Source organism: Chrysemys picta, chromosome 1 (genome assembly GCF_011386835.1).
Source record: "Chrysemys picta bellii isolate R12L10 chromosome 1, ASM1138683v2, whole genome shotgun sequence".
Taxonomy (NCBI): Eukaryota; Metazoa; Chordata; order Testudines; family Emydidae; genus Chrysemys; species Chrysemys picta.
In genome coordinates, this window is record NC_088791.1 from 83,051,828 (window position 1) to 83,074,961 (window position 23,134).

The following is a 23,134-nucleotide window of genomic DNA, read 5'->3' on the forward strand; positions in this document are numbered from 1 at the left end:
ATGCCCATAAGACCATTGAATCTTGATCTGAAATAGTTATATAAACTGTACAAAAATAATCTAATCCAGTTCATCCAAATATCCAGTTTTAGAAACAATTCCATAAAATACTCATGAAGCATCCATTTGGGCTTGATTAGTTGAAAGCACCTGTCTGGGTTGTGGCTTAAGTAGGATAAGGTGAGACACTTCCAATAGCCTCATGCTCCAGATAGCCTTGCGTGTACAAAGGATTTCTACAGGCAGGGCATGCAAGTCATGCTCATGGAAACTAGCACATGGACAGTGATTAGTAGAACTCGGATTGGGACCATTAGTCCAAAAATAATAAAATAACAATGCTGTATTTTGCTCTATGGGACCAGTTTTAGCATGTCATTGTTTTGTCAATATCATTGTTTTACAGAACTTCAGTCTGGTGCACAGCAAAAAGAACTGTTAGATATCGATGGTTCCTCTGTGATTCTGGAAGATGGGATAACAAAGCTAAACACCATAGGTCACTATGAGGTAGGAACAAAAATAGTGCAATTGAATTAGGAACCTATTTCTCCCAACCCCCAAGTACTGCCTGCCCAGAAATGTCCTGATTGATTAGAAGTCTGAACATTCACAAAGGTGGGGAAAAAAGAACAGGAGTACTTGTGGCACCTTAGAGACTAACAAATGTATTAGAGCATAAGCTTTCGTGGACTACAGCCCACTTCTTCGGATGCATACAGAGTGGGGAAAGCTCTGTAGGCTGAGCATCTGATGCGGACACCTAGAAATTTTTTACTCATACGATATTTATGGAATGGTCTTAGTGTTGAGTCACATGCTATTTCATGTTACTTGTGGAGAGATTTGTTTGTTAGGGAATCACCCAGAGTTAGATAGCTCAGGTATGCTGTACTTGGTAGTGCAGTCCAGTGAATAGTAATAATTAAAGTGTCTGAGGTTCAACGTCCAAAATCAGAGGTACCCAAAAATACCGATCACTTTTGAAAACTTAGGTTCTCAATTTTTGCATTGCCCAACTTTTTTTCTTTTCAATTTTAAACCAAGTGACCCTAATAGTGCATTAATATAGAGCTTTAGCTTTTAATTTCTTAGGGCTTTATTGGCTTTTTCTTACTAGAAAAAAAATAAAATAAAAAGAAGCTCACCTCCAGGAAGCGTATGCGCCTTTCACTACACTACTCCTGGATGGCACGTCAGGGCATGCACACTCAGTGGAGGCACTGCTGTGCTTTTTACAAGATCTCCACCACTTTCTCGTAAACGCAGCCAAGAGCCTTGACAAAGAGACCATGACAAGAGGTTAATTGCTTGCTCCCCAAGCAAGTAGAGATGGGAAACAGCTTACACACCTGTTCTACAGTCATAGACTTTAAATTTCCCAGGCTTCAGAGTCAACTGTGAATTCTAGGGGCACAAAGCTGAAGAAATTTGAATCGGATGTGAGATCCAGCGATCCCTCATTCAAAAAACAGTTTTCTGTGGAGGATAAGGGGCCTGGAGGGCTGGACGAGAGGCACAGGTGCAGGCAAAGGCAGACTGCTGCCTCTTCACCTGTTCTGAAATGCACATGTCCCATGCTGCACAGAAATGAGTGTCTCCCCCCGAAGCTGTGCATCTCACAAATTAATAACATTTTAACTGCCTGTGGAAACGATTATGACACGAACAAGCAATTGAAGCACCAGGACAGAAAAGAAGGGCCTCATTGTTTATATATTGTGGAGGAAAAAATGGCGGATTTGGTCACAATGACAATAGAAAAGAGAAACTTTTATTCCATTAGATGCTAGGGGCTAGCTTTTGTCACAGAGATATGACCCATTGTAGGGGTGGTACAAAGCTGCACTGCACCCGTGGCATCAGTTTCTATAGGGAACCACAATTCCCTTCCTGTTCCTCTCGCCCTGGTTGGTAGCTGGAGTATATCAGCATTAATCTTCCCTCTGTGCTGGCCAGAGTGTGAGCGGCTAGAATCAAGGCTTTGCTTATTCCATGCTCCCCCACTCCAGGGAGGTAGGAAACAGGTGCCTAGTCCTATGTACCCAGATCCATGGTCCAGGTAGCCCACACAGTGATGTAAGAGGGACTCTCACTCCCTCCCTCTCTCATGTGGGCAGGGGCGGCTCTGTTTTTTGCTGCCCCAAGCACAGCAGTCAGGCGGCCTTGGGCGGCACGCCTGCGGGCAGTCTGTGGGATTCAGCAATGTTTCTGCAGGTGATCTGCCGGTCCCAAGGCTTCGGCGTACCCACCGCCGAATTGCCACAGAAACCGTGGGACCGGCGGACCTCCCGCAGGTACGCCGCCAAAGACCGCCTGACTGCTGCCCTCACAGCGACCGGCATGCCGCCCCCCACGGCTTGCCGCCCCAGGCACGTACTTGCTGCGCTGGTGCCACCCCTGTGTGTGGGTGCGGGATCCAAATCACAGTCTAGCCCTAACAAATTTGCCCATCTTTTGAGTGGTCTTAAATTACCATATGCTGAAACATTCTTGCAGCTCTGGATGAGCTGTGAAACACTGCATTATCAAATGAAACTTTTTCTTTATAAATATACTTATAAAATATTCCGTGTCTGCCTCCCAGGAGCAAGTGTAAGGGCAAGATTTCTTTGGCACAAGACACAGCTTTCTACAAAGTATCTTAATGCTCATGCTGGTTCCCAGCAGTGGGCTGGCTGCCAAGGTTTTAAAAGACATTTAAATTATTTTGGCAGAGATCCCTTCGTAGGATTGGCCAGTTGTTTTTGTAATTATAGAGCTGAGTGTGCTAGCACTTGGCAAAACACAGGTTTCAACAACTGTCTACACTCAGCACTACACAGGATTAGCTTTAGATCCGTTCTTTGACAGTAACAGTATGACTCACCAGTTTCTTTTTAAGGGAAGATTTACTGCCTTAGCAGTGGAGTTTATTCATGGAGGGAGGATGAGGATTTTCCTAGAAGTCTCAAGCCACCTGCCTAGGTACCTTAAGCCTAGAAAACTGAAGTGCAGAAATCTACAGTACACAAGTTTGATCTTCGTCGCTTTGGAAATTGAAGCCTGGAAATAACTATTAGAAACTTGAGGCCTGGTCATCTGCATCCCCTCAAAATGCAGATCTCACCCTCTTTTGCAAAAAGTGATAGAAGGCATCATATGCCTCCCCAGCACCATCCCCACATGGGAAGGGATTGGATGGGAAGCCAGGCTAGGGGGTCACACATCATCCTTGTATCAATCCTGAAGGGAATCCATAGAAATAGGAATGTGAATGGACAGCACAAAATAGTGCCTGGGAATGATTAATGAAACCTAAGGACATATATGCAGAGCATAAATAAACCAGCAAAATCTGGCAAGGAGGAAAGCCTTAAGCAACTGATTTTTCAGAGATGCTGAATTTCTCTAACTTCAGTTAATGTCTGTGGCAGCTGTAGCTGCTCAACGTCTCTGAAAATAAGGCTTTATAGCCCAGATCCTCAAAGGTAATGAAATCAATGAGAGTTAGATGCCAAAATACCTTTGAAGATCTGGGTCTAAATGCTTAGTGAGAATCATGTGTGCTATGTTGAGAATGGATAGTGCTGGCATAACTCACATTTTGTATGATTTGAGATTTATCATGGGGATGAGGACATGAAATCTAGGGCTTCATTAATTATGGACACGTATATTTCAGTAAGAGATACTTGTTTTTGCTTTCAGATTTCAGATGGAGCAACTATAAAAGTCTTTAAAAAGAGAACTAATTTCACATCAGGTAACAAAGGAACTGAGAATTATTTTATTTTTATGTGAAGACTGTAATAAAGTTGTAGAGATTTGCATTCATAGTAGTTTGTATCTCATAGATATAATGTCAAAAACATGACATTGAATTGTAACTGAGAACAGGGACAATCATTTTAATCTTGTTCTGAGCCTGTGACGGGCAACACCTCCACAGGGCATTGGGAGGAAGAGGTCCAAAAAAAAAAAAAAGACCCATAGAAAACTTACAGTCTTAGGTAATGGAATTCATAAAGACACACGGACTGAGTGGCAAGATGACAAGGCAAAGAAGCATAAACATCACAAATGTTGGCTAATGAGAATATAAACTGTGCACAGGAAACTTATGAACAATTGTATGAACTATAGTAATAAGCAGTTAAAGACAGAACTTCAAGTCAGCTCAATTATTCACTTTGTAAACCTAGAACTTTTGACTCCACTGTTTCAATAACACACCAGTAACTACAAGTTACGCATTAGGTGTCAAGAACCACTGGGTTGTGGTCTAAGATTGGTGAGGGCTGAAGTTGCTGTCTCCCCTTCCAGAGGCAGCAGGATCATCCATTGCTGGCCTCTTTCCTGTAAACACATGCTTCCCCCTTCGTATGCTGTCCCAGGCAGAAGCTGGCCTCCATCTCCCTTCCAGGATTTGTCTACATTACAAAATTGTAACCACGATTAAAACTTTGGAGTCACAATTCCTCCTATGCCTCCCCCTTGCACCAAGAGAGAGGTAATTTGCTGCTGGCCTACACCACCAACAAATTATGCTAGCCTTGTTCCGGCTCAGTTTGTGGGCCAGAGAATGGAGGGGCAATTGGAATCATGGCTCCGCCCTTTTCCCCAACCTCTCCCTGCCCACCTATGTAGAGGGAGCAAGTAAAACACAGGACCTGTGAACTTTGACCCAAGGTCTGGTAGCCTGCGTAGGAATGTAGAGTGAGGTTCTTGCTCCCTTGCATGGGCACATAGCCCAACTCACAGTCTAGTCCGAAATAAAGATGCCCATTGCTGCGTGCATTTAACCGACACCAATTCACGCTCTTTCTCCTTTTCCCTATTGCCTAGATGTGGAATACTCTAACAAACACTGTCATTTGGTGAGTTAAATAAACCAACCATTTAATTGTTCACTTATTTAACATTGAACGATTATATCAGGATAACATCTCTCCTCCCCTTCCTGTAGATTTTACCTGACTCTGAAGAGCCACAGGGAGCAATGCACAAAGGAAAGCAAAAATTTGAAGTGAAAGAAATGTATCTGACAAAGCTGCTGTCTACCAAGGTAATAGTTCCGGATTCATTTTGGGGTAGGTTGGGCGGCATGTTTGACTTAGCAGAAATTGGAGTGGAAATTATGCAAACCTGATGTATGTGTATGACACAATGTTAAACTGTAAAATCACTACTAGCTACAGATTTTTATCAAGCACAAAAATAACTATCTTACAGATTGGCAAAGTGGAGCCCTAAGAGAGCCGTCTAGTAATGCATTCTCCCCTCTCAGCACAATTGTTACCTCCTTGCCTTTTGAGGATAAGATTGTAGTTATTGGGGGTGATGGGGTTCCTACTTGTTGTACGGGCAAAGGAGAGGTTAGTGTTTATAAACATTCCGGGTGAAACCTGGCCCTGTTGGAGTCAATGTGAGTTTTACTGTTGCCTTCCATAGAGCCAGGATTTCACCTTCTGGATGGATAGACTATGGTCTAAATGTTCCAGAATGATGAGAGACTTTCGGTGCCCAACACGAGATACCCTGAAAGGGCCTGCTTTTCAGAAAATGCTGAGCACCCACTATTATTTTTGAAAATACAAGTTACTGTTGAAAATGTAGGTCATAACTTTTATAATCTAAGGGCTCTAATTCTCATAGTGCACAATTTTAGAAACAATCCCCACCATCACTACCAAAAAAAAAAAAAATACCCTCACTAAATTAGAGTGAGTTATTTCTAATGAATCCAACAGAATATAAATGTAAAAGCTCTTAGCAACAGCATATCATTTAAAAAAAATATTACCAATTCCCTTACTGGGTAAAATTCTGTGTTATTCAGGAGGTCAGACTAGATTATCCTTAAAGCCCTCGTGGCCTTAAATCTAGCAATCTATAATTATTAAGGTTATGGAAGTGCCCAGAATGTGCCAGGATGCTTTCCAAAGAGAATGAAGACCAAGATCCACAAAAATTAATCCTGCCTCTGCAATTCCCCAGCTGCCTAGTAACATCCAGTGCTAGCAAACTGACCTAAAATCTGGCTGCTGTGGAAAAGAGGCTGAGAAACAACAAAACAGAAATAGTCTTTTAAATTTCTTTAAAGTAAATTAATCATCTACTACTTTATAATAGTGTACTGCATCCAGTATCAGCATTAGAATAAGACAGTGCTTTGAAAATCTCACACTAAATCCCTATCTATATGTGCCATGAACTACAGGAATTGTCAGTGTGTTGGGCCACTTTAGATAAGCTCTGGTCCTAGCTCCTGGCAGTTGGAGGTTCAGGGACACCCAGAGCATGGGATTGATTCCCTAATCATCTTGGCTTATAGTCATTGATAGACCTATTCTTGGAACTTGTCAAAGTCTTATTTGAATCCAGTTATACTTTTGGCTTTCATAATGTTATTTGTTTTTTGCCATTTCCTCCTTCTTAATAATATTGTATGAATAGTGTCCATGTGTTTTTTGTTAACCTGCCTTGCCCTTCTACCACCTCTGGGAGTTTTTTGTTTTGTTTTGCATTAAAAATAGCCAATCCTCCATTCCTCTCTTTAGTGGAGGACCTTTTCAAGGTCTCTGACTATCACCCAAAGCTGAATCTTAAGACTCAACAACACCTCTTCTCTCAGTTGTGAACCAGGGAGGGAGAACATCAGCTTGGCTTACAATCTCATGTGACATCATTAATCAGGTCCTCTAGAAATTTTGATAAGATCCTCCCCTCCAAAAAAGAATAAAGTGAGCACCTGTTGTATTCCTGATCTTCTTTGAAAAAGGTAGAAAAAATATACTTTTAGTTAAAAGTATTAAAGTAAAAGTGTTGTTATCTAAATGTACCATAAAGAAGCAGGGAAGGGCTCAAGACAATTCCTCCTCCCACACAGAGTTCAGCTTTACATTTACCACAATTCTCCCTGTTGACAAAACAATGTAGCATAGCTGATGAGCCGTTAGCACAGCTGATGGTGATAGGTCTCCAGTTTCTTTTTTATTTGTGATTCTGTCCATACCTATTGAGTCAATTTTACCCAAACCCTATAGAGTGTGCATGAGCATGCATGCACGCACACGCATCAACCCCTTGGCTTCATTTCTGTGTATGTTTCACTTGGATTGTGTTTCAACTCTCCTCCCCCGACCATCTTTGTCCTTTTCACCTGTAATAACAGGACTGCTCATTTTCTTGCTTTTCAGGTTGCAATTCATTTAGTTGTTGAAAACCTCTTTAAAAGCATTTGGAGTTTACCCAACAATAAAGCCCCAGTTGCCATCAAATACTTTTTTGACTTTTTGGATGCTCAGGCAGAAAGTAAAAAAATTACAGATCCTGATGTGGTCCATATATGGAAAACCAACAGGTTTGTATATATATGTGTGTGTGTGTGTGTGTGCACGTGTGTGCTTTCTCAGTGTACTTATGTGAAATTAGAACAGGATACTTGTAACCATACCTTGTTTTATAATCTGTGTAGGTGGTATGCTGTGACTAATTAGTGATGACTCTGAAACAATCTTGCCTTGTTGCAGTTTGTGAAAAATGAATCACTTAAAATTGAGCATTGCTCACTAACTTTTGTGGTGTGACTACCTGGATCCAAGATATCTGCCTGGAGCTCTAATACATCAGTTAGATTCTGGTATATGGCATCATAGCTTCTAGAAATTTGATTCAATACACTGATTTTTCTCACCTGAAGGAAGTCTTTACAAATCCACAGAGAATGATTTGACCATTAATTGGTGCTGGCTGAAGCTAGAGCATGGATTTGACTGGTCTGGTAGCTTTGTGGCATTCACTAATGCTCATTACTGCATGAATGGGCAGCTCAGAATTGTGCCTGTCTGTCTGGTGTAATGAATTCTAAATACTGAATAAGTCATCTGGCTTGAGCTGCTGAACTTAAAGTGCTTTTCTCTGATTAGTCTTCCTCTTCGCTTCTGGGTGAATATATTGAAGAATCCTCAGTTTGTCTTTGATATTAAGAAGACACCACATATAGATGGCTGTTTGTCAGTAATTGCACAAGCTTTCATGGATGCCTTTTCTCTAACAGAACAGCAGCTGGGAAAGGTAATGCTTGGCCTTCATATTTTTTTGCTGTTTCCAGACTGAATAATGTTACTTTTAATTGTGTAATGCTTTCTGGATAAAATCCTGGCTAAAGTGAAAGTCAGTGATAAAACTCCTATTTCACCCTTTATTACTCTATCTCATAGGAAAATAAGAAATTGAACAATCCAGATAGATGTACCTAAGAGAGACTTTAACTAGGAATTGTCATATCTAGTCTAAATTTCCTCATTCATTTTCTATGTTCCTTTCCATCTTGCCATTTTTAGAGTATGGTGAAGAGGGGGAAAAGTTCCACATTATTTGGTCAAAGTTGCATCTGTGATTAATCAAAAGTTTTTAGAGATGTTAAAATTATTAAACCAGAAGTCCAGATTTTTCTGCCATACAGTAATGAGGCATGCAGCAAAGACTGCTGATAAGCTGCTAACCAGAATAATAACAGGTAAACGTGAAAAGCACTGGAGATGTGATGTAGTTCCTTTTACAAAATGTTGGCTGCTTATCTGAACATATCCAAACTTCTTTGGTGGAGAAGCCAGTTTGGAAATCTCACAAGTAGAGCCTTTCTTACAAAATTTCCAGAACTTCTTGGTTGACCTGCTCAGAAAAACTTCAGTAGTCATTTTTTCTGCTATTTCCCCTTCTGGCTTAAACCAGAAAATACAGGGCTAAACAAAATGATTTTTTAAAATGTTAACTAGACAATTTTGAGTCTCAAAAAAGTTTCAGATAAAAATTGAGTTATTTCCTGTTCGAGCTGTTGCTCATCCAAAATAGGTGTTTATTGGAAAAAGGAGGATTTTTTTAAAAACAGTTATTTGATAATAGGACTTTAGATTTCTTGAAACTAAAGCTAAATTGACTAATAATTCGATGGAAAACTCCAAACCGCTGTCGCCTATGTATTAAAACCCTCCTATTGTTACATTTATGTTTCCTGCTCTAACCATCATTAGAAACCATAGCCATTTTAAAAAAATCAAGCTGAAACTTGCTATGTGTATTATCAGTGCAGTTAAGAGTTTTTTAGTTCTTAAAAAGACAACAAATGTTATTTTCATGATTGTGCATGACTTTTCTAAGCTTTAGATTAAAATATTCTTCAGTCACTTGTAAAATAAACTTATTTGTTTGTTTTTATTTTAAAACACTAACACTAGTGCCAGGATATTTAAAAAGTTAATTATAAGCATACACATAGTTTACTCCCCATAATTTAAAATAAATAAAGTGTTACTGAAATCTGAGAGCACTAGCTGTTAGTCCCTGAAATCTTAGGTTCAAAGAGGGGGCTTTAGCTCATATAAAAAATCTCTTATATTTTGAGGGTCATTCCTCAAGGAAATTAGAAGTGGAATAGCTAGGCTGGGTTGTTGGTCAGTATCACTTTAGACTGTTAAAGCCAAGGCGAAAATCCATTTGGCTCTGCCTGAATCTCACCCGTGCATTAACTCATTCTTCTAAGCACTAGATTCACATAATCTCCCTGCTCTTTCAGTAATATTCAAAAGAACAGGAGTACTTGTACCACAAGTACTCCTGTTCTTTTTGTGGATACAGACTAACACGGCTGCTACTCTGAAACCAGTAATATTAAACCGTCCTCTCATCCTTAGAGAGGAGCCCACTGCAAGGCAGGGCTAGGTCCACTGGCAGGTTAATGTAAGGGAAACTAACACAGCTGCTGCCCATGTTCTGTACATAAATAGAATTTCAGTCTCAAGAGTGTTGGTTCAGCTCTCACAAGCAGGGGCAAATATAGTAATTAGTACTCCTGAGCCCAGTAGAAATAGTTCTACAGTAACTGTCATGAAATTCAATTTTGCAAAAGCTCGACTCTCTTAGCACATGACCACTCTGCAAACAGAAGTGGTCACATGCTAACAGAAAATGCAGTAAATCCACTGCGTGGAGGCAGAAGCTTGAGCAAATTTGTGCTGTTAAAATTTACTAGTCTTCATAATATGTTTTCTTTTTAAGGATGCACCAACAAATAAACTTCTCTATGCTAAGGATATTCCACTCTACCAGGAGGAGGTGAAAGCTTACTATAAAGCAATCAGGGATTTGCCTCTATTGCCATCAGAGGTAGAAGAATTTTTAACTCAGGAATCTAAGGTATCATTAATAACCAGACACTTTACTAACTTTTTGTTACTTTTTAAAAAGCAAAACTGTCTCATCAGATCTCTCTTCTTTTTTAGAAACATGAAAATGAATTAAATGAGGACGTGGCCTTGACTGAAATCTACAAATACATAGCAAGATATTATGATGAAGTAAGATCACCTGTTATTCCTATTTATGCAGTTACTGTAGACTAACCACATCAGGCATTGATGTGGTTAGTCTACATTTCAAGTTTGACTTTTCAAGCTAAGCAGGGTCTAGTTTGGTCAGTGCTTGATTGGGAGACCTCCACGAAAATGTCAGAGGCTACTGGTAATTCAGAGATTGTCTGAGTCAGTATAGAACCAATACCTCGCATGGGGATAAATGAGCTATATTTATAGTATCTTTGGACTAAGCCATAGAGTTAAGATTCTGAACACACCTCCTTCCCTGCCACCACTTTTAACAAAAGTGAATTTAAATTCTCCCTGCAGTTGCAGAAGGATACTGTGTTCTACGCTTCCTGTCCCAAAGTGTTTGGAAATGTTGCTAAGTGACTGTTAAACAACTGTCACAACCCACCCAGGACTGGGGGTTGCATTTCCCTGGAGATTCTGGAACTCTTTTTGGGATTCAGTGTGCTAGATAATATTGGGGATCTGGGGCTCCCATTCCATGTTATTTAGACACCTAACTCCCATTGTTTTCAATGGAAGGTAAGAGCCTGTATGCCATTGAGGAGCTGGGGCAGAGTTTATTGTCATTGGTATGGCTATCACTTTATGATAACCCATAGCTAAATTTAACACTACAGCAGAGCAAATTCCTTCTCGGTACATTACAGCAAGGAGGAATATTCTCCCGGCTGTCACTGACCTCTTGGCTGGCCCCATTTTGGTCCACATCCTGTTCTCATGAAAATAACCTCCCACCTCGCTAGTCCTCCACGATCCCAGCTGTGACTGTCAAGCGGGGTACCTCCCTGTGCATCTGCTCTCAGGTCCCGGCCACCTCTTCAGCAAGTGACCACTCAGTCATCCATGCCAGAAAAATCCCTGCACCCTGCTGTGACTGGGCTCCCCCCACACCAGGTGAAATAAGGGTGCTGATCGGAGCCTGCTCCTGGAGTGATGTGCGACACAGCAGGAGGGCTGGAGGGGGAAGAGGAGTGGGAATACGGTGTGGGGGACAGTTGGGATTTACTGCAGGGAAGTGTCTCATCCTCATCAAGCCAATTTCTAGCAGCTTGGGTCTCATTCCTAGCAGACCAGACTCTCCTATGCAGCACAGCACCAGCAGGTTCCCCAAAATTTATTAGTCTGCTGGTCAGTTTTCAACTCAACTTACCTGAATTCTGCATCAAAGCATGTCCTTTGCCATGTATGATAATTGCTAAATGACTCTGGTAGTGTTTTTAAAGTCTCTCATCTGTCTTTATTAGGGTACTTAAACTGTTGCCTCCAGAGCCTTTCTTTATAATCCCCCCTAACCTAATAATTATGTTTTGTTAGTATGTGGTATCTAAACCTACCCCATCCATTCTGGGCCCCCGCTCCCCATGTAGCTTTTGACCAATAGCAACTACAAGCTTATTGACCCTTCCTCTGCCATATTGTGGATTTAAATGCCAACAAAGGGCATTCAAAGTGCAGCGCTGCTCTGCTTTACATCCTCTGGCCCAAGGCCACGTGTATAATTTATACCACCAGCTTAGTGCAGGGGGTGATATACAAGAGCAATTCTAAATCAGTCTCTCTGCCCCAGGGTGCTGTGCTGACCTTACATTTAGTAAATAAAAGTGGGGGTTTTGGTGGTGGGGAGGGACGGTTTAAACTGAGGTTGCTATTTTCAGCAGAAGTGTTGAAGATCCTGTGATTGTAATGACTTGTGAAGCAAGGCACAGAAACAGTGTTAATGTTTGAAGAACATATTATAGGCACAAGTTCAGACAGATCTTACCACTGATATCTTCAGATGAGAAGAAGGTGTGTGTTTAAAACAAGTAGCAAAAAAGTAAATCGTTTTTCTAATTAATTGTCAACAGATTCGAAGTAAATTAGAGAGAGAACGGGGGCTAGAAGATGCCCAGAAAGATCTCCTGCATATAAAAGCCTTATTTGATGAAAAGAAAAAATGCAAGTGGATGTGACCAGAGCACACGGGCCCGGACTGTAATCTGGTGAATTTTTAAACTAGAGGTGCTGGTACCAAACTAGTGTTTTGGCTGGTTATGTGTATTTTTTTTTTAAACCATTTGGATATTGTTCTCCATTATGACCATTTAAAGTGTAGGGTATAAACAACAGGCATGCATACAGGGCTAGACTTTCAAATATAGGCATGTAAAAGTGCATGTGAGCCTTGTACTCATGCATTGAGCCTGCTTAGTATTATACGTGCATTTGTGTGCCCAGACCCCCTGATTTGAAAGTCTGCCCCACGTATTTTAAAATGAAATAAACCTGCAGAAACCAGTGTACTCACTGTAAGTTAGAGAAACTTTCACGTAAGCATGTTTTTTGTAGGTCACTGCCACCTTATTAACAGAGAATAGTGCTAATTGGTCATACACCCTGACACTTCATTGGTCTTAGTGTGGCCTTAAATACTATTTTAAGTACAATTCCCCTCCCTTGTTCCCCCTTAAACACAAAAATGTGCTAGTTTTGTTTGAAAACAATAGAAGAGTAGCACTTATGACCAGGTAATTCAGTATTAGCAGAAAAGCTGGCTGAGAGGCTCCAGGGCTAGATGTGATGAACCATTTTTTTAACTCAAGGTATACTGATTCTTGTTTTAGAAATTCTCAATGTGAAAGAATCCAAAGTTGTGCAGAACATTAGGTTGCTGGTGCAATCCACTGTTCCAAGGACATTTTCCATAGTTTACGTTGCTTATAATTTTTTAAGATTTGAGAGTATCAAGACAGTCCTGAACACATTTATGTTTTCATGATGGTACACCTCTACCCCGATATAACGCTGTCCTCGGGAGCCAAAAAAATCTTACTGCGTTATAGGTGAAACCGCGTTATATCGCACTTGCTTTGATCCGCTGGAGTGTTCAGCCCCGCCCTCCCCCGGACCGCTGCTTTACCGCGTTATGTCCGAATTCGTGTTATATCGGGTCGTGTTAGGTCGGGGTAGAGGTGTATATAAATATTCCCATTATTTCACTAAATCAAATGGAGGTTGGTTTTTTTGGGTGATAAAAGATTTACTTAGTGGCAGTTGAGACTAGTGTGGACGAGGGGACTCTAGTTTTCACTGTGGCTACTAGTTTCTCAAATGTATAAAGCTGGTAGTTTGCCTGAGAGCACAAGTGACGTGTTCTGTTGGAAGTTTAGGGTTATTCTAAGAAATTGCAAAAAAGCAAAAGTCGGTCACAGTTGCTGATGTTTTTACTGCTGTGTATATGGTGCTACTTTTTGATACATACAGTACAGCTGGGCTTTGCTTGAGAGATCCTTGCCTGACTGCCTTAAACTCCTATAGGCCTCCAGATTTAGCTCAGGACTCATGTATATTACAGTAATAACTGAGTCAGGGATCCCAAATACAATGCACTTCCATTTTGGAGCATGCAGGGTTTTAGCCTATGGCACATGAGTAAGGTCCTGTTTATGCTATACATTGGAACTGTTTTGTAGCTACCGTCTCTGACCCAGTTGCAACTGCTGTACAGCTGGGCTCTCTAAGGGTAAAGCTTTCTACTAGGTTTGGTGTGAGGTTAAAGGATATCTCTCCTTTCACAGCAAAACACAAAAGGGAAACAGTTATTTAGGAAGCCCTGCACTGAGTTTGAGTCATCAACCATTTGCAGGAGGAGGTGTAGATAAGGGGGAAAAGACTAATGCAGCAACTTCCTGAAGGAGGAAGCATGGTCCTTGAGCTGCTTCGAACTCCTGGGGCTTTGAACAGCCATGCCCATGAACAGCAAGCACCTCGACACTGCACCCCAGACAGCATAGCTGAGTTAGGAGTTGCGCTACTAGTGACTGCCTCACTGAGCGGGTAGCAGGCCCACCGCAGGCGTTAATACTGGCTGTTATCTCTGCAGGAAATGCTAGGGGGTTGGTCAGGCACAGTGCCACGACTATGCCTGGCCAAATCTGAGGCATGCTAACCACCCGCTGAGGGCAGCAGGGCCCAGCTGTTAACTTGGGGAAAGGGGGAGGTTGGCTGCAGCTCTGCTTCCTCCCCTCCCAGACTTTGGTTGACATATGCACACAGTTCCCTCTCTTTTATCCAAAAGGGGAGCCCTTAATTCACACTGATTTTAGTAAGCATTAATAATCTAACCTTTTATCTGATGTTTATATTTCATGGACTGTAGCCATTGTAAAAATACTGTGTGACATACCCAGGATACAAGCTGGAGAAAAACCAAGGAGTGCTCCGCACCCATGGGGCTGGACACCAATCTGCTGTTCAGTGGCTGGCCCCCAGCAGCTGTGCCACCGAGCAGCTGTTGGGCAGGGCTGCCCTGCCATGCTCTGCCCCACAGTGCCCTTAAGGGGGGGGTGCAGAGTGGGACCTCACAGGAGGGGGAGCAGAGTCCGCGTAGGGGCACCCACGGGCTAAAGCAAAAGTCATTGCCTGTGGGTACCACCACGTCTCACAGCAGCCATTCACCTTAGCTGCTCTGTTTAGTTGTTTTAGGAATGCTTAATGGTCCTGCTGTAGCCTTTTAAACAACACGTTTGAAGTGAATATTATAGGAGTGGAGCAGGGCAGATTTGAGCGGCAGGAAGGGGTAAAAGGTCAGTTACAGTTCAGGTTGCTGGTGACTGTTCTTTAAAAGGAAATGCAATCATTTTGTACAAGCGTAACCACTTGTGTAGATGGGGTAGTGGAGGCCACCTTCCAAGAGTGCCCCTGTTAGCAAGCATAGAAACAGTGCTGCTTGAGACTCCTTGCCATTGGGAAGAAGGAATGGAAATAGCCCTCTTTAGACACATAATCAGCATATGGCTAAAGGGACAGAGAAGTTAAAGTCAGTCCTGTTTTGTATTTGTTTTTGGGCCACTGCTTACCAGCTAATAGGTAAAATGGTGAAGCAGGTGTAATGCACTTATATCCCACACAGGAATGGGATTACTGCATTTTATTTAAGTCTCAGCAGTAGCTTCACTCCAATTTTTGGTACATCATTTAAACATATACTGAGGCTTACCAACCTGTGAGGTGGGACTCCTATAGTGTAATTAAATGTATAATCAAATGTTTGTAGATTGTTTTAGAACCTTGGGTGAGATTTCAGGGTAGCAGCTGTGTTAGTCTGTATCCTCACAAAGAACAGGAGTACTTGTGGCACCTTAGAGACTAACAAATTTATTAGAGCATAAGCTTTCGTGGGCTACAACCCACTTCTTCGGATGCATATATGTTTCACTCTATATGCATCCGAAGAAGTGGGTTGTAGCCCACGAAAGCTTATGCTCTAATAAATTTGTTAGTCTCTAAGGTGCCACAAGTACTCCTGTTCTTTTTGGGTGAGATTGTAAACCATTATGGAAGGCACTTAGTATTTGCACTCCACTGACATTTCATCACCCAGAGAGCACTGACAGTCAACTCACATATCTGTTTTGGAAAGTCTGTGGATTAAAGCAAGACCTAGTACAGATAACTGGTAATTGTAACAGTATTGCCTGTAAGGGAACCAACTAACCTGTCTTGAACTTGTTTACAGGCAAATTAACTATTTGTAAATAGTATTTGTTTTTCTAACACTAGCTTATAAAGCATTATTTTGCAGTTAGTATAATGTAATGTTAAATCCTACTAACATGTAAAGTAGTCCCTTTTGTACAGAATTTAAGCTGTTTAAAATGGATGTTTCAAGTAAATACATGGCAGAGATGCATCTTGATGTGTATATAGGTTATTCAGAATAAAATGTATTTGAAGTTTAGTTGACCAACTTATTTTGTCCTTTAGAGTCACTTTTTTTTAAATGACTAGTGTTCAAATTGAAACATAGTTACTTACTGTAATAATAGGAGGCATGTCAGAGCAACTTTGATTTCTAGTGATACCTAGGTTAACAGACTGGCATAAAACATACTATTAATCATTCCAACAGGGCTACCATGCTATTCCAGCTTTGCAAAAGTCTCTCTAACCCCTCCCCTAAGTTTTGCACTTAAGAATTAGCCAATCAAAGTGGATGTCAGTCACCTAGGAACTCTGTTAGGCTTCTTATCTGGAGTGACTCTAAAGTGAGCTCCATCAACCACCTGAATAAGTCTTGCTTCCTTCTTGGAAGCAAAAAAGAGGCGGCGCAGAAACAAAAAAGGCACATGCCACGCAGCATCAGCTGAGAGTGTGGTGGAAAGTTACTGGCATGAAACTCTGACCTACTGACTTTCTGCAGATGTATAGGAAGTGGGAGGTGGGGGAATCCCCTGTGTGTGTTCCTAGTGCAAGAGCGGTAGCAGCTGCCAGGAAGAATGCAGGACAAGTAGATCTATCCTGAGTTCAGCACTGCTCCTCAGAACTGCATTGCTATGTTTCCAGCGTCCTAAGTCTTGAGGTCAATGCCCAGAAAGGGCATTTAAATGCTAGTGTTAGCATGGCAATTTAAGACATGCATTGTGCTAGTTCACAGAAGGGGATAGAGGGTGGTGGTTTTTAAGAAACTGAAGGTTTACCTTGCAGGGTTTCTATCAAGTCTTGTCAAGAGGAGGGCATAAAGGGCCAAGGCAGGAACATGGGTTTGGCTTCCCAAACCCCTAGATCGCCAGTCTATGGGGAAGGGCCCCCTAAATCTGGGGAGAGACTGTTTTGTCCTTACTTCTGCTATGGCCCTTTCTTCTCTCATTCAGGAGCCAGGCTCCACAGAGGCACCCAGACTGTAAATTCCCTCTGACAGTGGAATGGTCACTCCCACAATGAAGTCTTTTGTTACTGACTAGCATGTAGCTGGGGGGAAGAGGCTAAAGTGTAAGTTTTTATTTCTGCCCATTACATTTTATATCTGAATATTTATCACTGTGCACTAATATACACACATTTTAATGTGCATTAAATTTGGGAAACCTAGTTCCAATGCAAACAAGGATTAAATTATTCCAGAGCACTTCTAAAGATTTTAGAAACAACTTCCACTATGTTAAACAATTACAGTATTCTGCTTGGCATATGAATACAGCTTATTAATTTTCTTTAGAAAGTATATGTGAAATTTTAGATTTTTCCCCGAAAGTAGTAGTGTGCACTCCTGGGAGAATCTGAAATACAGGGGATGGAGAGAAGAGAGGAGTTTGAACAGATGCTCCTGTGATTGAGCCACTCTTTTGCGTACCATTGTAGTACTTTTACATAAAGGAATATGTTTTAGCTAATAGTTAATACTATTAAAGAAATAGATTATGTGCTTGTTCATGCTATAGCTTCATGTTCCAGGCAGTGGCTGTGGGCACATGAAATAGGAAAGAGAATCATTGCAGAAAGATTTCAACTCGCAGCGGGTCAGAGAAAAAGACTCAGTCCCTATAAGTTTCCTGATACCAAACCAGTGCTCTAGTTAAATGAAAAACAAATACAAGAAGGCGGAGAATTAAAAAAAATATATATTAAACCTTGAATAAATAGATGTGATCGGGTTTAAGTAAACAAAGACACAATATATTAAATACAAATTGAGACTTCTCTAAAAGATATAAAAGGCAAATATTCATACTTCATCTATAATGCAGCATTTGATTAAAAACCTTGATTGTTACTTAGTCATGTTCTCCCATAACTTTATTTTTTTATATTAAAAATACAAAAGGTACATTGTTATGGTCCTGTTTTTGTCCAAAATGTGATCTATTTTCCTTCATCTCTTTACAGATCCTGTATCATGTGTTTTGGGATTTTTTTTTTATTAAAGAAAAATGTGCTAGCAACACAGCACAATTTCACAGTAACAGAAAGGCTGAGTGGATGGAGGGGTAGGGGAAAATCCTTGAATAAACAGTTATTCCAAAGGATTTTTCCCAACAAGTTTTTTTTTCTAAATGGCTTAAAATGCAACCCAAAATTTGACAATTCTTTTTAAAGAATAATTTTTTGTGCAACTCGATCATTGCATATGCTTTGACAAATGTCTTCCAGGTTACTGGTATATCGAAGTGTCGTCATTCTTTTTCCTTGAATTATGATGTTTGACTAAACTCATTGCGTTCCATCAAAAATACAAAACTATGTAGATTATATTTCATCCTTTCTTCTAACGTGAGGCACATACAAATATGTTTTTGGCAAAGCACTCACTAAAAACCCTACACAAGGAAAACGTAGTGAAGTTAAGTGGTAATTGAAACTTGCAGGCTTTATTTAGAGTCCTCGATTTGTATATCATCCTCTTCAACCATCCTGCTTCTACCAGAGTCACTATCCACTCCCAGCCTAACTCGCTCTCCACGTGGCCCGAGCTCTTGCAGCTGTTTTCTCTGTGTGGTTTCTAGATCTTCTAGCCGCTTACGAAGTAGGGAGAGCTCCCTTTGATGCTGTTCCTCCTTGGAGTTAGGGGACGCAGCAAAAAAAAAAAAAAAAAAAATTACATTTTGTAACACTTGCAGAGACATTACTTACTTGTTTTAAATAAAAGTGCTTTTAAAGTTACCTTATGTGAAAACAAGATTTTTTTTAAAGTCTTTATTCTATTTGCTTTCAAGCATTGCCCCTGACGTTCATGACATGAACAGCAGTGGGGAATGTGCATGTGAATGACAGGCGCCCCCTAGGCAGTGCACTTCAGAGCCTAACAAATGGACACAGGTGGGGAGGCAGGAGCCAATACCAGGGCAACCTCTTAGTGGAAGAGCAAACTACATGGTCAGAGGGAGGCAGAGGGAGCTGCCTAGTCTCCCTCTGGCACTTGGTCCTGTTTTTCACCAAACACCTCTTTGATCCTGGGGGCAGGGAAGTGCTACTGGAATCTCCCTTCTGTAGGTACATCTACACTGCGAAGAATAACCCATGGCACCAAGCTCAGAGCCTGGGTCAACTGACTCGGGCTTGCAGGACTCACGCTTCAGAGTAAAAATAGCAGGGTAGACAGAGGCCAGGCTCTGAAACCCAGCAATGGGGGAGGGTCTCAAACCCAGGCTTCAGCCTGAGCCCAAATGTCTACACTGTATTTTTTTTTAGCCCTGATCCCAAGTCAACTGACCCAGGTACCACAGGTTTTTTCTTTGCAGTGCGTAGACATACCCTCAGTTTGCTCCTGTGCACAGATGAGGCTCTCATTTCTATGCCAATGAGACTCTTCCAAATAACAAAGCCAGTGAATTGCTCGAGACTAGATTCACAGCTGGGGTGTGAATTTACTGTATTTAAGTCCCCCCGCCCCCATCCTAACAGGGTGTAATCTTTTTATTCTTTCTTCCTTTGATGTAATAAGAAATAACATCTGAGGAATGAGAAGGGAAGCAGTTGCTAGCAGGATGCAACAGAATTATAACTCTGCTTCTGATGTTTTCGTTTCCTGTTACAAATTTTTATTTTGTAGCCATTATAACTGGTCCAGAGCTGGGAGCACTTTCATAAAAAGTAAAACATTTATCAATACAATACAACAGACTGCCCAGATAGCTCTAAATGTTACCCACAAACCACCACCACTATATGGCAATTGCATAACAAAAATGAAGCAAGGGATTCACATCTGAAGTGGGTCTAGTGAGATGTATTTTATATGATCGATTCTCTCTATATTAGGCCACAATATGACAGCATTCATTACTCCTCCCTTTATGCTTTTAAACAGTATGTCTGGTGACTAGCTTAAATAGCCTAAACTATTAATGCAGAAACTTTACTTTGGTAACCACTATTTATGTCCCAGGTTAGCAACTAACTCCATCCTTTGCTAAGGTATATGAAATAATAAATGTGGATCTGAGTAATATTTAATACATCATCACCTGCAGATGGGGAAAAGATATTTCAGGCGCAGGAACTAAGGTAGACGACATCCCACTGACTGGATTGAGCGATGGGATGTTAGGAACCAGAATTAAACTCCGGAATTCATTGTGTCTGCGCTGTAAATCCTTTAGTCTTTTCTGAAGGCGAGTGTATTCTTCATAGGGAACATTCTGTCTATGAAATAAGATGTCTGTATTGCTCAAAATGCTTAAGAGTACCATATAACAGAAACATGTCTCTCTCTAACACGTTGCTAAACACTCTCCCAATAAAGTGCTGCTTCAGGATGGACATGTATAGCCCATATAGAATAAGGAGAAGCACTTTATTTGTGTTTAAAATGTTTGGGAAGTCCATTTTACACCTCAAATGATATAAACTACAGTCTCACAGACTAGAATTTACTCAACAGCAGGGAAATAAATTCAGATTTTAATGTAATGTTCACAGTAGTGAGTAGCACTATAGTTAAGACTGCTTTTTAAAGTATTTAAATCAAAGATGAGTCAGACCCTCCATATGATCTAAAGGCACTGGAAGAACCAGGAACTGCCATATCTTGCCAAGAAGATTTTAGTCTGGTTCCCTTACATCCTTCTGGGTTATTTTTCCTTTTCTTTACTTCCGCTTACTGCTAGTCTCACACACTGTACCCTGCTATCTGTTTTAACCTTCTCTCAGCACTGTTCTTCCCAGTCTAACAACCCTCCTCCTCAAGAGATTCCTGGTGCAGTCATACTATCTTTTTCTCCTCTTTCCCCAAATGTCCAAAATATGATTGCGATGGAACCTTCTGATGCGAGCCTCCTGCTGCCTTTCTAGCATAAGAAAAATGAACATCACTGTGTATACACCCTATTTCTGTTAACTGACTAGCACATTTAACTACAGGATGAAAGTCAGCCTCTCTTGGCAGTTTATTTGTAAATGTCACTGAGCAGGACAAGGAACATACTTTGCCTTCTTGGCCCACTGGCTTGATATAATCATCCTCTTGTTCCACTCAGGCAGTTGCTCCCTACTCTACACATCAAGAAGGGAGTACATAGCTAATGGTGTATCTCCTCTCTGTGAAGTGTAGTACAGGGCATAGCTGCAGCTCAGTGAAATTTACAAGGAAAGCAGAGCTTAATTTGTGCTGGGGTTCAACCGCTGCTCTTCTTTTCATGCTGAGGGGCAGTGCCGGCACTTCTGTCAGTGGTGCACGAGATCATGCTGTGCGAGGGATGCCATCGTTATTGCTTGAGCCCCGGCACCTTTTTTTTCCACAAATTCAGCACTGATGGAAAGATGGGAGATCAGTGTTTCATTTCCAAACCTGATTGGATGGACGTGTCAGGCAGTTGATACCCAAGGATTTGTTTAAGTGAAAGCCAGATCAGCTGTTTGTCCTTGTGGGAAGGATCTACAACAAACTTTTATCAGAATTCATTACACTTTTAAAAACATAACTTGGATGTCTACAAACCAAATTAAGGCAACCATATTTCCTGTTGGACTCCACAGTTGCAATTTAGTTTGCCCTTAAAGTCACCTTAGAAAACTTATTTCTAGCCTGTTGTATGGTGCACCTGCCATTTTAGGCTGAGCTTAAGCTTCTTCACTTTCATGTGCAGTAAATCCATTCAGAAGGAAAATCTCTCACATTTAAGCCACTGTATTTTCAATAGATTTGGAATACTGGAACATGTAATTGTCTTGTAGTATTAATTCAACTTTTCATTGACATTCTAACAATCTGCTACAGCCAGGTTTTAAACTGCTAAAGCCACAACAAGGAAATAACTTATTTGCATGGGGGTATTTAACAAGAAGATTTTGTATGTTAATTCTGAAGAGTATGGTGGCCTCCTAGTACAAAAATAGCTCCAACAGCCCTGATCCTGCAACAGCACACTGACTTCAATGGGTCTCCATGCAGGAGCAGAGGTCTTCCCACAAGAATGTAGTTGGATTGGGCCCCAGTGACTAACCTGTAAGTTACACACAGCTGAAGTATTTTGTAATGGTAAATCAAATCATTTAGGAGATTCATTTACAGAATTATTACATTAATCAATCTAGAAGCAAAATACCTCGAAACAACTTGTTTACAATTCTAAGGACCAATTCAAACAAAATCTAATATTTTATTACCTATTTAACACCTGGTTTTCAGTTTCTAGTTCTTCTCTCTTTGCTTCCAAGAGTTCGATTTTCTCCTGCAGTCTTTTTTGTTTATTGTCATTGAGAGCCTTTCTCTGTCAAACACACACATTTTGAACACTTAGAAGTTGTGTCAACTGTTTTGATCATTTTGATCAAGTTGCATCTACTTTGCACCTGCATTTCAGTTACAAGATTACATAATTTTTAGCATTTCCTTATGAAGAGATATAATTTTGTTGAAAATGGTGGAAAGAAAACATAAGCATACATTTGCTTTCCATCCTTTATTTGATTTGGAAAAGTAATGTACCAAAAAAGAGGCTTGGAATCCCCAAATGCCCGGTGTTGAAGGAAACATGCCATAAAGGAAGGTAAAGCAGCAACACACAAAGTATCCAGTTGTATGGGTAGGTTATAGACAATTCTAAACCACCTGTTGGGAAATTGAAACAGCTACTAAGTCTTGTAAGACAATGACAAATTGATAGGCAAATTAGATAAGCTCACCATGTACTGATTGTTTAGAAATATAAATAATACCTTAGAAACTGTAGATTTTATTTCCTCTCTGACATCACTTGCTGATGGCGACATCAATGTTAAACAACTAACATCCGTTTTCTGTTTTATAAAGTAGATACAGGCATCCTCTATTATGTATTTATGGTGCTTAAAATTACTAACTAATCCTGAGCTTTATTAAGGTCTAAAACATATGGACTTGGAAAAATTAATAACTAATTTCTCCTTTTGTGCTAGCTGTTCCATAACATGCAATTTTAGGGGGAAACAAAAATTCAAAATTCAATATTTCCATTAACAGTATTACCAGCCGCTGGGCGTGTAACAGATAGTTGCTTGGGGAGGAACAATGTACCAAATAGATGTTA

At 40.7% G+C, this 23,134-nt stretch overlaps 2 protein-coding genes across 7 annotated transcripts in view; one reads left to right on the plus strand and one right to left on the minus strand.

The window, feature by feature from the left end:
• Nucleotides 1–12,802, plus strand: part of PLXNC1 (plexin C1) — a 104,294-nt gene extending 91,492 nt beyond the window's left edge. The window contains exons 23-31 of the mRNA XM_005306481.5: nt 407–510; nt 3,691–3,745; nt 4,828–4,859; nt 4,949–5,047; nt 7,182–7,345; nt 7,911–8,058; nt 10,042–10,179; nt 10,266–10,340; nt 12,218–12,802. Of these exons, the coding sequence (XP_005306538.3) occupies nt 407–510; nt 3,691–3,745; nt 4,828–4,859; nt 4,949–5,047; nt 7,182–7,345; nt 7,911–8,058; nt 10,042–10,179; nt 10,266–10,340; nt 12,218–12,322 (920 nt within the window). The 3' untranslated portion in view covers nt 12,323–12,802. The remainder of the gene's footprint in view (nt 1–406; nt 511–3,690; nt 3,746–4,827; nt 4,860–4,948; nt 5,048–7,181; nt 7,346–7,910; nt 8,059–10,041; nt 10,180–10,265; nt 10,341–12,217) is intronic.
• Nucleotides 12,803–17,731: 4,929 nt separating this feature from the next.
• Nucleotides 17,732–23,134, minus strand: part of CEP83 (centrosomal protein 83) — a 37,016-nt gene continuing 31,613 nt past the window's right edge. For 4 of the 6 annotated variants that reach the window (XM_065575282.1, XM_065575227.1, XM_042859818.2 and 1 more), the window contains 4 exons: nt 22,785–22,865; nt 22,233–22,336; nt 20,093–20,270; nt 17,732–18,682 (listed from right to left, as the gene is read on the minus strand). In XM_065575282.1, coding sequence (XP_065431354.1) covers nt 18,497–18,682; nt 20,093–20,270; nt 22,233–22,336; nt 22,785–22,865 — 549 coding nt within the window. In that variant the 3' untranslated portion in view covers nt 17,732–18,496. Of the gene's footprint in view, nt 18,683–20,092; nt 20,271–22,232; nt 22,337–22,554; nt 22,678–22,784; nt 22,866–23,134 lie in introns of those variants that run through there. The other 2 variants (XM_065575420.1, XR_010594317.1) reach the window with 2 other exon arrangements.